Raw genomic sequence first — 16,418 nt, forward strand, 5'->3', positions numbered from 1 at the left:
TTTTTTTCACCTTTTCTTTATCATTAACACAACATCTAATGACATCCCGTCGCAATATAACCTTCGTGGTTGAAAACGACGTTAAACACCAAATAAAGAAAGAAAGAAAGAATCTAATAACATTAAGTAAATGTGTAATTACAATATTGTACCAGATATATGTATTTGTGATGAAACTGTGAAATGCTATAGCTACCTTTTTTTTTTTAAAAGGATGATGTTTCTTTCTTTCTTTTAATGATTAGCCGGCCGGTGTTAAACATAAATTAGTATAATAAACAAATAACACTGACACAAGCACTGTATGTGTGTGTTTTGGTTTTGGTGGGGAGGGGGAGGGAGGATGGGTGAGGCAGGCTCATAATTGGTATTAAATTAACTGCCTGTCAATATTTTGTTTACAAATGAGAAGTATGTTATCCAAACCACTGGTAAGTGTTACAGGAAGGTGAGAGGAAATGTATTTGCTCTAGTTATTGCAATATTGCTTATACATTGTACGTGTGTGTTTGTGTGTGTACGTGTGTGTGTGTGTGTACGTGTGTGTGATTTAGTGTGTGTTTGTGCGTGCATGTGTGTATGGACTAGGTAAGTGCTAGAGCATACGTTTTGGGTTATTTAGTGTGTTTGTCTTTGTGTGATGGCAATAATGTTACCGGTGTTTGAATGCCTACCCATATTTTTTCTTTTTCCTGCATGTGTGTATTCATGTTTCCAAGGCCTGAGACTTTCGCTGTGAACTTGGGTTCTTTATCGTGCGCATGTGTGCACACGGGGGTGTTCGGCCATCGAGGAGAGTCTGCACAAAGTTGACTCTGGGTAATAAATCCCTCGCTGAAAGTGGAGATCGAACCCACGCCGATAGCGGCAACTGGTTTTGAAGCCAGCGCCGCTACTGACTGAGCCATTTACCCGCCCTCTTAATGAAGTAGGGAAAATAATTTATGCATGAAGAGTGTTGCTTACAACTTCATAATCAATTTAATGTGCTGATTTTCAATATCAAACATGAACACTTAGAGGTTCAAAAGAATGAATGCCTCCAACAGGAGGTGGATTCTCATGCCCGAAGAACTGCGGCATTTGCTCAATTTATCACAATATTCCTTGCAATATGCGCTGGCTGATTTGTGTGTGTGTCTGTGAGTGTGTTTCAATATTTGCAAGTCTGATCCCAGGCAACTCAGGAATGTATATTAAGCTGGTTTATTCTCTACAGCTGGGTACCATTTTATGACAATAAATCTGCGAATTTCAATGGATATACTCCTGATTTGAGCCATTAATACTCCAGTTAATTAATGATACTGTATTAAAAAAAAAAGTACAAGCACATATTTTTTTCTGTATTTCAAAACAATCTCTTATTATTTTTAAATACATGTATTTAAATATTTCTACATGTATATCACATTCTTTGGTTTCCACAATAGGCTAGCAATCCATCAGTGTTGTTCCGAGACTCAGAGGACAGTACGTCAATTGGACACAGATTGAAAATATTGGTAGGTCAATCAATCAATGACGCTTATATCGCGCATATTCCGTGGGTACAGTTCTAGGCGCTCTGCAGTAATGCCGTGTGAGATGAAATTTTATACGGCCAGTAGATTGCAGCCATGTCGGCGCATATTTACCTTTCACGGCCTTATTCCAAGTCACACGGGTATGGTAGACAATTATTAACTGTGCCTAAGCAATTTTGCCAGGAAAGACCCTTTTGTCAATCGTGGGATCTTTAACGTGCACACCCAATGTAATATACACGGGGGGTGGTTCGGACACCGAAGAGAGTCTGCACACAAAGTTGACTCTGTGAAATAAATTTCCGCCGAACCTGGGATCGAACTCGCGCTGACAGCGGCCAACTATTCCAAATGTCCTGGCTACTAAAAACTTGTTCTGTCAGGCAACCTCTTACTACTAGAGTCCTACATGCCAAAACTATCGGATGGTCCACTGGCCAGGGATCGGAACACCCCCCCGCGGGTTAGGGGGAGTCCCATATTGGTTGGGACGAGAAAGAATTTACCCGATGCTCCCCAGCATGTCGTAAGAGGCGACTAACAGATTCTGTTTCTCCTTTTACCCTTGTTAAGTGTTTCTTGAATGGAATGTGGTCGGTTTTTGTAAGGATTTTGGTCAGGCAGTGTGTAGGAAATGTTGGGTCCTTTGTACTGGAAACTTGCACTACGTTGCAGGCCCCTGGAGCAAATTTTTGATTGGTGCTTTTGTGAACAAGAAACAATTGACAAGTGGCTCTATCCCATCTCCCCCCTTCCCCCGTCGCGATATAACCTTCGTGGTTGAAAACGACGTTAAACACCAAATAAAGAAAGACAGGGATCAGAACATTTGCTTCAGAAAAAAAAGGATGCATCAGTGACGGAAGACACAGAGGCCTGACAACAACACTGATTCGTTTTTGACTCACATGCGAAGCAAAAATGAGTCTATGTACTCACCCGAGTCGTCCGTCCGTCCGTCCCCCCCGTCCGTCCGACCGGAAAACTTTAACGTTGATATTTCTTGGACACTATTCAGTCTATCAGTACCAAATTTGGCAAGATGGTGTATGATGACAAGGCCCCAAAAAACATACATAGCATCTTGACCTTGCTTCAAGGTCAAGGTCGCAGGGGCCATAAATGTTGTCTAAAAAACAGCTATTTTTCACATTTTTCACATTTTCTCTGAAGTTTTTGAGATTTAATACCTCACCTATATATGATATATAGGGCAAAGTAAGCCCCATCTTTTGATACCAGTTTGGTTTACCTTGCTTCAAGGTCAAGGAGCTCTTCAAAGTTGGATTGTATACATATTTTGAAGTGACCTTGACCCTGAACTATGGAAGATAACTGTTTCAAACTTAAAAATTATGTGGGGCACATGTTATGCTTTCATCATGAGACACATTTGGTCACATATGGTCAAGGTCACTTTGACCCTTATGAAATGTGACCAAAATAAGGTAGTGAACCACTAAAAGTGACCATATCTCATGGTAGAAAGAGCCAATAAGCACCATTGTACTTCCTATGTCTTGAATTAACCCTTACACTGGTGCAATTCTGTAACACATGTTACATAGCCACTGGTGAATTAACAGAGAAAAATAACAAAAAAACGGTCATATAGGTTTTCGCATCCATGGGAGGTAATCGGAACCGACCAAACAGACTGAGCCAGTAGCGCAACATATGTCGTGACAACCAGGTGACAGTACATGTATACGTAAAGTAACGCGACATATGTCGCGACAACCAGCCTAAGGGTTAACAGCTTTGTGTTGCATGACCTTGGATGACCTAGGTCACATGTATTTTGGAAGGAAAAATGTGTAAAGCAGTTCTTAGTGTATGTCATTGCTAGGTTTAGCTGAAGGTCAAGGTCATGTAAAGGTCAAGGTCAAGCATGTGAGTCGTATGGGCTTTGCCCTTCTTGTTAAACTCTTTGCGTGCTGAATGAAAACACTTGGTCTGTGCAGATGTTAACTCATAACCGGATACATGTATATATTTATCCGTACCCACTCATATGGCTCTATCTGACCAGGTACGGATATATCCGCTCAGACTGTTAGCTTCAGTCGCTTCCTGTAACGTCGATCTAACGCCTGCATCCAAGCGTGTTGATACACAGTTACTACACAGTTACTACAATTCTGAGTGACCTGCTGCAGCACAGCTGGTCTCAGCAAAAAAAAAAAACGTAGTCAACAGAGGTTGGGTAGAAAGTGTTAAGAAGGTTCTCACAACAGTTCCAGAAATTATTTGAAAATGGCATTAATGAATAAATTAATGTTGATGACATAAGTTCTCAGTAATCACTTGCGTAACTTGGTTATCACTGGTACCCAGCTTTAGAGTGTGACAGTTATCAACTATACAAAATAACCAGTGATATTTAACATTGTTCTGTTATTGTTATACACAATAATTATTATCAACTGTATGCTCATTTCAGGAATGAGCTGTGCTAAGTGATAATTTTATATATTCTATTTATGCAGATGACATAGTTCTGACAATCATACAATTATTAAACATTCTATACATGGTACATAAATAATAAATGAACTATATAAACATTATTTAAAAAAAAAGTTTTAGATGCTGTTGTCTTGCATGGTGTGCGTGTCATGAACATGCTGTGTGGATATTGTTTGATGAAACCTTTGTGCTCACACACACACACACAATTGCACACACAGACAAACACACATCCATACACACACACACACACATACACACACACCCACACACACACACACACATTACTTGAAGCACATGTCCTTCCCTTTCAAAACACAAGGCATATTGAAACACAAAAGGCATTTTCCCAAGGATATCAATAATTATTTCGCCAACAGCAATGAACAGAAATGAATTGCAAATTCAATCATTTCAAATTTAGTGAAACATTGTAAATTACACTGTATCAAGTATGAAAAAACTTATCAGGAGTAAAACGATGTGAAAGCTAATGTGGAATATAAATTATAATCTCATTTCACATAACATGATCAATACAGACAGCAAGCTTTGTGTTCTGGTTGAACTCAAATAAAAAAAAACCTGACAGTAGGACAATATGAGAAAAGGTAGAAGGACCTGTAAAACAGACAGAAGGCCAGCGATTGCTTTGCTAAATTGTACTTTAAAGCAAATTAATGCAACCAAACAACCCATTACCCACCCCACCCCCATTTTGTTTTTAAATCGCAGAAAATTAGACATTACTGCTTGAAGGGTATGAAAACTTTGCCTGAAACATTTTCAGAGCCAATAAAACTATGAGATGGTCATTACTCTTCCCCATTTTAAACTTTAATTTTCAACACATGCTACATTAGTAAGTAAGGTGATGTACAAATATATGGGGAAAAGGACAAAACCATTCAGCCTGTATCATTTAAACAAATTAAAGGCAGATCGGTCATTCCCATGGCCAGATCTAAAACACTGAGTCAAATCAATGACACGGAGAGGACTGTGCCTGTACTGTGGAAACCCCTCTTTTGAGACTTCCTGCCTTTTAACACCCTGTTTTCTGTGTTCATAAGGCCAACAACAACAAAAAAAGTCTGTTTACGGTATCCCGACCGACCCTATTTTTTCGCGCGACCCTAGACTTTTTATTGGCATTTGAAAAAAAAGAAAGAAAAAAAGTCTGTTTTATTGGCAATATAACTTAAAAATATGTTTTTTTGAAAAGAAAAAAAAAATCCCGACCTACCGACCCTATTTTGTTTGCCTATGTTACCGTAAACAGACTATTTTTGGGGGGGGGCCAAACCTCTGTAAATTTACCCCCATTTTAAGACTTTCTCCTTTTTAAGACCTGATTTTGTCAGATTGTTGGAGGTCTTAACCGGGGTGTTCCACTGTATAACAATACCACGACAGCCAATAAAACTGAAAACACAAAAACCGTCTTGACAGTATGACAGAACAAGACTAAGAGCCATATTTTTATGTAACGGGAACACTGCCACATGCAGACAATGACCCCCCTCCTCCCAACTCCAAACAAAAAGAAATCAGTTGCAAATCGGTATTATTATTGATTCCAGTAGTATTTTAGATCAGTACTACTCATACTCAAGTCACAGCATTCTACACATCACGTGAGTCAATACATTAATACAAAATAAACGTGAAAGTGAAACTTAAAATTACAACTTGTAGTTAGTACAATGTACCTCTCTTTTTTCAGAATAATTCCATAAATATGTAGAGGATGATTTTTACCTTTCAGTGGTAAATTCAGAAGCTGTTTAAATACAAGCATGCATTTCATAGTATGATGTAAAAAAAAAAACCGCCACAGACTGATGATGGCACAATATTCTAATAAGCAGTGGCATAGCAAAAGAGTCTAACAAAGTCAACTTAGTTCAATACATGTACAGTGGTACCTGTGCTGTGAGGCCCCTCTGATGAGTGGACACCTCCCGTGAAAGGACACTTTCTTGAGTCCCTTTGTCTATTATCTTTACCAAAATCTACCTGTCATGACAGGCCACCTGCAATGTAGGGACACGTTTAACCGGTCCCAAGGGCGTCCTTTCATCGCAGGTACCACTGTGTTCTGATGCCTACTCCTTGGCGAAGAGTAAGACTGTCAACTCATGCTATGTGTTCACCTCAAAAGTAATCTCTGATAGTTCGCAAGATGATACAGTGTGGAAGGGCACATTTTCCCTGCAGTCAACCCACGTACCTTTTTAGACCTTGCTTTTTTAGACTTTCATTTCATACTCATTTCCTCTGTAAAATGTTCTCTATTTTAAGACTTTCTCCCTTTTAACCTTCGGCGGATCACGCTTTGGACTACACAGTCCGGATGATGTGGGTAATGTACGACCCATACTTTCCAAAGAAGGATTTAACGTAAAAAGTATGGGTCGTACATGACCCATGCCACCCGAGTAGGAATAAACGTTTTTCCGCCTCTTTGCAGACCATAGGTCGTACACGACCTACGCCATCCGAATAAGGATAAACAGCGTAAAATTCCTTGTGTAATTCCATATGGGTCGTCCACGACCCACATAATTCGGACTGTGTAGTTCAAATTACGTCATCGTTTATTTACAAAGATAATCGTTCAAACGTTGGGCAATGGGAAGGTCATATGGTGATTGGAGATTACATGAAGTCTCAATTAAAAACGCCAAATAGTTTCAGAGATAAAGACGTCCACGACCCACGAAGCACACTGAAGGGCTTAAGGCATGATTTTCTCAGATTTGTTTAGCTTTCAAAAAGGGATTTCAACTTCCACTGTACAGCTATCAAAAAAGAAAAATAAGTACTATACACAGATCAGTTTCACTTTTCTCCCACCAATAGGGATTTATGCTAAGTAAAATGTATGCTTAGCTTTTCTCCTTTCTTGTTGAAGTTTCCCTACTTAAACCAAACAAAAATTACTTTTCCTATACTTTTATGAAGCAGACTTCATCAATGACTCTTCTTTCACTAGTTTTACTAGCAGTGCAACAGTTACATTTCAGAATAACAATTTAAATTTACTCAAGCATACACCTGCCATAAAACAAAGAAACAACAACAAAACCATTCAAAAACAAAACAAAACAAAATAAAACAAAACACATGTTACATATTAATTCATCAAGCAGCATAAATATCAAAGCAAGAAAAAAAACAGTGCTAGAGTCTTCCCATCATCTCTGACAAACACATTATTTTAAAAGTAAAACACCAAAAACACACCCAAACAAACAGAAAATTAAGAGAGAGAGAGAGAGAGAGAGAGAGAGAGAGAGAGAGAGAGAGAGAGAGAGAGAGAGAGAGAGAGAGAGAGAGAGAGAGTGTGTGTGACTGTGTATGTCACTATGTGTGTGCTGTGAGAGTATAATTTCAATACCAGACTGAAGGAGGTGTCACCTTTCTTATTAGACTGGACAAGGCTCAAATAAACAAGAAAATCACAAAAGAAAACAAAGCAGAAAATCAACAGCCAATGGATGAAACACTGCAGTGGTGTCAGTGAGTGTTTCATTGTTTTACACAGCAAAAGAAAGAAAGAAAGAAAAAGAAACCAAAAGTCATCTTTAGCAGAAAAAAGTGACATGACAGGCATGCCCTCCTTTCCGTCATTGTGCAATAATAATAAACAGCTAGGGTAGGCGACCATAATTAACCTTTTCGATACCTGTTTATGTGTCCATGAAGCATAAGGCCAAAAAAAAAATTGTCTGTTTCTGGTCACCCGACGGACCCTAAATTTCGGCGCCGACCCTAAACTTTTTTTTTCCAAACTCAAAATGTTTTATTTTTATTTTCGGTGGTAAAGGACAGGGTGAGAATATGAACAACAAAAACGTGTGAAAACGAAAGTCCGCTGACGATTTGTAAATGTGTTGAGTGTCTTGTCTCTATGTATAGTGAATCCAGTCTCTTTGCGCGATTTTTAAAGTTAGTTTTATTGGTCTACATTTGGGGTAAAAAAAAAAATAAAAAATAAAAAAAAATCCCTACCTACCGACCCTATTTTTTTTAGCCATGTTACCAGAAACAGACAATTTTTTTTTTGGCCTAACCTGTATTGTCAACTAACAGTGTGCCCTTGATGTATCTGAATACATGTAGGAAGGTTTCCGCCAGTTATCTCTCTGAGGGTTTGGGTGCGTGCCCCTTGCGGGGACAAAAAACATCGAGGTCACAAGCAGGGTCAAGGGGAAGGTCGGCTGGGCGGACAGGAGTATGACGGCTTACTAGTGCCAAAACATGGTGTGACCCATTATCACGTGATAATTACTAATTAACGCTGTCACTGTCAGTTACTGTTTTCATCTGTTAGTTACTAATTTTCACGGGAAAATTACTAATTTTTAGTTTCGGCACTAGCAATCCATCAGGAAGTGAGCCAAAACTAAAAATTAGTAATTAACAGTAATTTTCCGGGGAAAATTAGTAATTAACACGTGAAAATGGTAATTAGGCCTAAAAAAAAAATAGGTGTGGTTACGGTAACCCGACCTACCCTATTTTTGGGGGCCGACCCTATAACTTTTTATTACATTTGTCAAAAAAAACAAACCAAAAAAACCAACGAGTGCAGAAAACGCAATGAAAGCGACAGCGCTCGAGTCGCACACTTATTTCCCTGTCAAGTAGGTTTAATTTGTACACATTAGAAAAAAAAGTTAAAAAAAAAAAAGTGATTGCCTACCTTCGTACCCTATTTTTTTTTGCTATGTTACCTTAACCACACCTATTTTTTGTGTGTGCCTTATCCCTTAGGTAGTACGCCGTCATACAGGAGACTACAATAGGAAGGTTTCCGCCAGTTATCTCTCTTTGAGGTTTTGGGTGCTTAGAGAGTACCGTACCCCTTGCGGGGGCAAAAAACATCGAGGTCACAAGCAGGGTCAAGGGGAAGGTCGCTAGGCGGACAGGAGACTATTATAAATGAATACAATACATTATACACACCCACTGTTTGTTTGTTGCTGTTTTTTTGTTGTTTATTCAGACCGAGGTTTGTTTCCTATGAAGCAGTTTAAGCAGGCAGCAAAAGGGTAACTGCATTTATTATAATTAGATAAGGGAGCAACGGCCATACATATTTCATGAAGATCTCACTCTTCACAAAGCCAATCATAGAGTGATACACATAACAACAGTCTATGGGCCAGTATGGCAGGCTTGTGTAAACAAACAGGTTTTCCATGATGCTATAGTGTATCTTAAGCTGCTAATTGTGTGAAAGAGCCTGCAAAGCAACACCCTGGAGTAATTATTTATAAAACATTGGTGATTTGATCTGGTTACTGCAGTTCTGTCATTGTCAAGACCAGACACAGAACTCCGAGTCTGAGTGTCCATTATTTTTGTCAATGAAATATGACAAGTTTGCAAGGCTTGTATTACTTCACGTGCATGGAAATCTACCCAAGGTAACACTCACAGCATCCAACACTGTTTCCAGAGGCGCACTATTCTAAATTTAGCTGATGGATTAGTAGTGGTACAAATTCGCGACGCTTTCACTGTGATGTTCCCAAGTCCCATATGCTGCACGCCGTCGCTAGAAGTAGAACATGTGGGGAGAAGAAAAAATCGTTGCCGTACTCTGGAACTCGTTAGTACCAGCAGAAGTCGAGAGTCAGTTCAGTACGTCACCCCTTCGGCCGGTTGAGGAAGCTTGTAATTCTCCTTCATTGCCATCGTATCACGAATACTCGCCAAGAGGATCTGGATTGTCATTTTGCGAGACCACTGCCTCAGCGCCGGCACCTTGGATGGGATGATCGCTCCTGTATCCTTGTTGACGCAGGAAAGATTAATACGGGTTTTGAAACGAGCGATGGGAGGGTCGTCGGGGTAGTTGTCGCCACAGATAACTTTCAGCTGATAGATCCGACCTTCAAATGTGGTCCTCAGAGGGCCGATGATGGAGCAAGTCCAATGTGTAAGTGTCATGTCTTCATCGTTGTCTATCCCCCAGCTCACCATGCCATCATTAGCGCCTCCTTTCTGCCCTTCTTCCAGTTCATCGAGCAGTCGAAAGTTGCGAGGAACGACGAAGTCGCTCGAGTTAGCCATGTTGCGTGTTTTGGACACTTCCTCCCGGAAGCACTTCAGAGGGGTAGTGATTTTTTCCAAAATGTAGCGAAATGTAGCAAAAAGTAGCGAAAAGTAGCAAAATGTAGCGAAAAGTAGCGAAATGTAGCGAAATGTAGCGAAATGTAGCTCACCAAATGGCCCTGTCACACGACCGTTTTAAAGCCTGCGTATGCCGACGTATGGGACATTTGAATAAGTACGCTGGCGTACGTCGAATACGTTATGGGTACGTTTTGTATACGTTAAGAGGACGCTGAAGCACCCTGGCATACGTCGTAGTACGCTGAGCACGCAACAAAGTTTTGTGCATGCACAAAAATTCTCGACGTATGGTCAGCGTACTACGACGTATGCCAGCGTGCTTCGGCGTCCTCTTAACGTATACAAAACGTACCCATAACGTATTCGACGTACGCCAGCGTACTTATTCAAATGTCCCATACGTCGGCATACGCAGGCTTTAAAACGGTCGTGTGACAGGGCCATTAAAATACACGATTTAAATGCTATTCGTAAATGGTTTGCCCCAAAAGGGATCAACAGTAGTGAAACTGTTACTTGTTCTCATGAGCTGAGTTTTGTGATGATGATGATGATGATGATGATGATGATGATGATGATGATGATGACGATGATGATGATGACGATGATGATGATTTCCGTGAAAACAATGTAATGCCCAATTCCATGAATGTTGTGCTAAAGGATGATGATGATGATGATGATGATGATGATGATGATGATGATGATGATGATGATGATGATGATGATGATGATGATGATTTCCATGAAAACACGGTAATGCCCAATCACATGAATGTTTTGCCAAATGGCAAATTTCTTGAAATTGCAAAGTTGATTCATGTTCTCCAGAACACGGCAATGTCAGACAGAGTTGAAAACGTCCCCCCTGGTCCGAAAGAAAATTGTCTTCTTCATTGTTGATAATGCAGAGAATGTGACCAGGAGGGCCCAAAACAAACCTTCTCAATTTGTCGATGACAGAGGTGCTTGGGGTAGTGGCCCAACCAGCAAAAGTGTTTGTGTGCAAACTGATGGTACTTTAAAGCACGTGAGCTTCAAAAATGGCATGTATTGTCGTGAAAAGACAGTGCAGAAGAAGAGAGAGTATATCCCCCTTGTACCCCAACCAGCCGACCAGAAACAGTAGTCACACTACACACTACTACGTAAAACACAAGACATACACTGTTGATGAACCATACGAGAAGCGGGTATCATGGCTGTCAGGTAATGTACCAACAATAGCTGTCCATGAGTACAAAGGGACCAATCCTCCACAAAGAACACATGGCAGGACGATCACTGGAAATCCTGGCCCTTACGTTAGAATTCACCCCAAACAGATGCATAAAATAAAGACTGATCTTTTGAGCAAACGACCAGCTGAAGTGTATGCAGGCAATCCTGAAAGTGACACGGAGGTCTTTGAAGGACCGAGAAATAAACGCTGCATATATAACGCGAAGGCTGGGATGAGAAAAGAAAATCAACCCCATGCACACAACGACAATTTCTCTGACCAAGTAGCTGGTGTCGAAGAACTACAACATGTCTTACCTTTCATTAAACTGGTTGTTCGCCAAAGTGGCAAAGTGCCGTGCATAGTTTTGTACACAGAAGAACAAATCAGTGATCTACGACGCTTCTGTTGTTCACCCTGCTGCGGCACAAGCGGACAGTTTTGGGTGTGGACAAAACTTTTAATCTCGGGAGCGTCCACGTCACTGTTCTTGTGTACAAAAACCTGGCATTAATTAACCGCAAGACGGGAGACCATCCTCTATTTTAATTTGCGGGCCTTTATTTTTACACGGGAATAGTGACACTGCCACATTCAGTGTCTTTTTCCAGTATCTGGCAGGCCTTTTTAGCAGATTGTAAATAGTTACCTGTTCTTGGCAGTGATGAGGAAACTGCGATGAGAAAAGCAATGGGGATGGCGTTCCCCGGATCTCTGCTTATGTGTTGTTCGCTTCACCTGCAGAAAAACTTCTCTGCGTCATTGAAAGACAAAGTGGGTTTGCCGAAGTCACAAAGGCAGCACTTCGAAAATTTGATTTTCGGGCGCAATGGAATCCTGGCGTCGACTGATGACCAGGTCGAAGCTGAAGACAGTTTATGCATGGTTTCTCCCTCAGACTCGGGTGTTCAGAAGTATGTGGACAAAATGACACCACTGCTTTTGCAGAATGTTGCTGCATACACAGGAATGAAAAACCTACTCTTGGCACCCCATATTAAACTATGTGTATCTATGTTTATATCAATAGTAAATGTCTATGTGTTTATTGTTAGTAAATGTTCTACGTTACATGTATTATGAGTGTATCTTAGGTCTACATATTAATCTAGCTGGATGATCTCGGCATAGCACACCTTACTTCATTAAGCTACAAACTATTTGCTATTACTATTATTATTGCTATTATTATTATTATTATTATTATGAACCAACCACTTCCTTCGCTGCACCTGCCCACCTGCCGTGTTTTCCGCCGACGGGGCCGAAATCGCGTGTGGCCCGTGCACTTGTAAGTTATTCCTTACTCTTTAATTATTTACTATTATTATTATTATTGTTATTACTATTATTTTTATTATGAACAAATCATTTCCTTCGCTGCACTCGCCCACCTGCCGTGTTTCCGCCGGCGGGGCCGAGGTCGCGTGTGTCCCGTGCGCTAGGCTTATAGTTAATGCCACGTTACATTCATATACTCCATGTGTCACCTTAGGTGTATATATTAGATTAGACAGCCAGCCTCTGCCTACCATATCTGAGACGTCCGTCTCTTTTGGGAGGAGGAGGGTGGCCTTTGTAGCTGTGCGAGAGTATGCGAACGACTGTGTATGACAGTGTAAATAGCCTATCCTCTTTTTCTCACCCCCACCCCAGAGGGGGTTACAGAGACACATCTCTGGCCTCCTCACCTGACCCCCTTCCCATGCCTCTGTGGACAGAGGGTGCCATAAAGGCGTTGATGAATAAACCGACATAAAGTCGCAGCCCTGTACATATGTTTTTAACCGGCCAGTATAGGTCCTAGGGAGGACCGGGTTTGCTTTTCGCCAGTTGACTAGCCGCCGAATCCACAAGTACGTAGAGGGTGCCTCGGCTTCTCCACCACGACCCTCCTTGGTCTGACACTCACTCCTTTGCCATGATCAGTCGGATGCCACTTTCACAATTTTATTCTAAAGTACCAACAAATCAAATCAATTCCCTTCCGGAATAGCAACGTTCCACGTTTCTTGAATACAAAAGCATTTCTGCCTCGGAATGAAAGAATAAATCTCTACAATCGTGTATCCCCTGCAAGGAATTGATTTTAAATCCTGTTCTTCCAGCATTTCCATTGCGGAAAGTAAAAGGTTTTTTTTGTTTTTTTTTGTTTTTTTTTGTTTTTTTGTTGTTGTTGTTGTTGTTGCTCATCTTCACCCAGGCACACATCGTAGAGCTTCGGCTCTGATATCTTTGACCCAAATTGCTCTAAGCAGAGAGGTCGTTAAACTGTATTTTCGTCGGCTACTCTTGGCAAACGTTCGCTGGACAAACAACTGCGAGAGCATCAACCATGTGGCGTGCTCAAACAGGCTGTTAGCTGGAAGTCTCTCAAACTTGTTGAGTTGGTGAATAAACTGCATGCGGTTGTTCGCCAACAATACCGCGAAGTAAAAAGGTCGTTCGTAAATGTTGGGGAGTTTTCTTTGACGCCACAGTTTGACAGATTTGTTGTCTCGCGGGACATTTGGTTGTTTGAAGATCAGGGCAAAAGGAGCAAACGTTTCAAAAATTTCATGTCTGCATTGGTACTGACAGACGAACAAGTAGTCAGGAGCACGGACGGATGCAGAACTGACATCCCGTGCACCAACATATAAAGGCAAGAAGCCAGGTCAAGTTATACGGAAACAATGTGCCAAAACCACAAGCACACCGAAGAAAAGAACAAGTCGCGAAAGGCGAAAATACAACATTTAGTCAAGTAGCTGTCGAACTCACAGAATGAAACTGAACGCAATGCAACGCAGCAAGACCGTATACTCGTAGCATCGTCAGTCCACCGCTCATGGCAAAGGCAGTGAAATTGACAAGAAGAGCGGTTTAGTAGTTGCGCTGAGAAGGATAGCACGCATTTCTAGTCTGTACCTCTCTTCGTTTTAACTTTCTGAGCGTGTTTTCAATCCAAACATATCATATCTATATGTTTTTCGAATTAGGAACCGACAAGGAATAAGATGAAAGTGTTTTTAAATTGATTTCAAAAATTTAATTTTGATCATAATTTTTATATTTTTAATTTTCAGAGCTTGTTTTTAATCCAAATATAACATATTTATATGTTTTTGGAATCAGAAAATGATGGAGAATAAGATGAACGTAAATTTGGATCGTTTTATAAATTTTTATTTTTTTTTACAATTTTCAGATTTTTAATGACCAAAGTCATTAATTAACCACCACCCAGCTGAAATGCAATACCGAAGTCCGGGCTTCGTCGGAGATTACTTGACCAAAATTTCAACCAATTTGGTTGAAAAATGAGAGCGTGACAGTGCCGCCTCAACTTTCACGAAAAGCCGGATATGACGTCATCAAAGACATTTATAAAAATAAAAAAATGAAAAAAACGTCTGAGGATATCATACCCAGGAACTCTCATGTCAAATTTCATAAAGATCGGTCCAGTAGTTTAGTCTGAATCGCTCTACACACACAGAGACAGACAGACAGACAGACACACATACACCACGACCCTCGTCTCGATTCCCCCCTCTATGTTAAAACATTTAGTCAAAACTTGACTAAATGTAAAAAGGTCCCCTTCTTCTCCCAGTGGTGCACTCTGTGCCAACAAAAGGGTTAAAACCATAGACAGTGACTTTGACTCTGTGACACACATTACACACAGTACATGAGCGAAGCAACAAGAGGCAAGGGGGGTAAGATTCCCGGTAAAAAAAACGCTCACTGTGCAGAAACAGACTGTCACATCAAGCAAACAATATGCCAAAACAAGTGCAAACAAACGGGTTGAAACCAAAGACTTTGACTCTGTGACATCACACATTGCAACAAAAGACAGGGTGGTCAAGATTCCTGGTCAAAAAAAGGTCAAGACCGCAAGCACACAGAAGAAAGGCAAGGGGGTCAAGAGGGACAAGTGCAGGAAGTACACAAAGGTCATCACCATGATTGACCAGTCGTCATCAGACCTAGAGTGAAAGTGATCGTAAGCCGATTGCTAGCCAGAGTGCTTACGGGCACTCAAAGCCAGCCTGTGGTGGTTGTTGCGAGTAGCAGCAGAGGGTAGATTTGACTGATCCTTTAGTGTTTTTTTGGGTTTGTATATATTTTGGATTTCGTGGATTTGTCAATATTGTGGCTGTTGGATTTGACTGATCCTTTAGTGTTTATTGGGTTTGTATATATTTTGGATTTCGTGGATTTGTCAATATTGTGGCTGTTGGATTTGACTGATCCTTTAGTGTTTTTTGGGTTTGTAGATATTTTGGATTTGAATGATCCTTTAGTGTTTTGGGGGTTTGTACATATTTTGGATTTCTTGGATTTGTCAATATTGTGGCTGTTGGATTTGACTTATCCTTTAGTGTTTTTTTTGCATGTATTATGTACTCTGATCACTTATTACTATATATTGGAACGGTGATAGGGACAAGTTGTAAGCCATACTTGTATGGTCTTATGCAGAGTCACATATATCGTATACGACTAATCAACGTCCATCCTTTTGAACTACACAATAAGGCCAAAAAAAAGAGGTCTGTTTACGGTAACATAGGCCAAAAAAATAGGGTCGGTAGGTCGGGATTTTTTTATTTTTTTTTCCCCCCAAAACCCATATTTTTACGTTATTTTGCAAAAAAAACCAAATTTTTTTTTCCCAAATGCCCCAAAAAAGTCTAGGGTCGCGCAAAAAAAATAGGGTCGGTCGGGTTACCGTAAACACACCTATTTTTTTTTTGGCCTAAACAGTATCAGTCTCTCAGTCTCTCAGTCTCTCTCTGTGATCTCAATGTGTCAACTCCATATTTTATACTTTGGATTTAAGCCTTATCACTTACCTGGGCATGAAAGTCAAGTGTTCAGTATTACAACTTGATAATCTGAATCGATAACTACGAAAATTGTTGGAGCTCCAAATTTTCGAAAAGTTCGTTTTTATCATGTTCCATTTCGCTACATTTCGCTACATTTCACTACATTTCGCTACATTTCGCTTGATTTCACTACATTTCGCTAACTACCGCTTCAGAGTTGAGCTTGCC

At 40.5% G+C, this 16,418-nt stretch overlaps 1 protein-coding gene across 1 annotated transcript; it reads right to left on the reverse strand.

Moving 5' to 3' along the window:
* Positions 1-9,647: 9,647 nt before the first annotated feature.
* LOC138977100 (ubiquitin-conjugating enzyme E2 variant 2-like) lies at positions 9,648-10,082 on the reverse strand. The gene has a single exon (XM_070350010.1). The coding sequence runs from the start codon at positions 10,080-10,082 to the stop codon at positions 9,648-9,650; it is 435 nt and encodes a 144-aa protein (XP_070206111.1).
* Positions 10,083-16,418: the final 6,336 nt, after the last annotated feature.

This window comes from Littorina saxatilis, linkage group LG9 (assembly GCF_037325665.1).
Source record: "Littorina saxatilis isolate snail1 linkage group LG9, US_GU_Lsax_2.0, whole genome shotgun sequence".
In the NCBI taxonomy this organism is placed as follows: domain Eukaryota; kingdom Metazoa; phylum Mollusca; class Gastropoda; order Littorinimorpha; family Littorinidae; genus Littorina; species Littorina saxatilis.

Bases quoted from the DNA above. Each gene is read 5' to 3' on its own strand.
- LOC138977100 (XM_070350010.1), bottom strand. From the start codon at position 10,082: ATGGCTAACTCGAGCGACTTCGTCGTTCCTCGCAACTTTCGACTGCTC.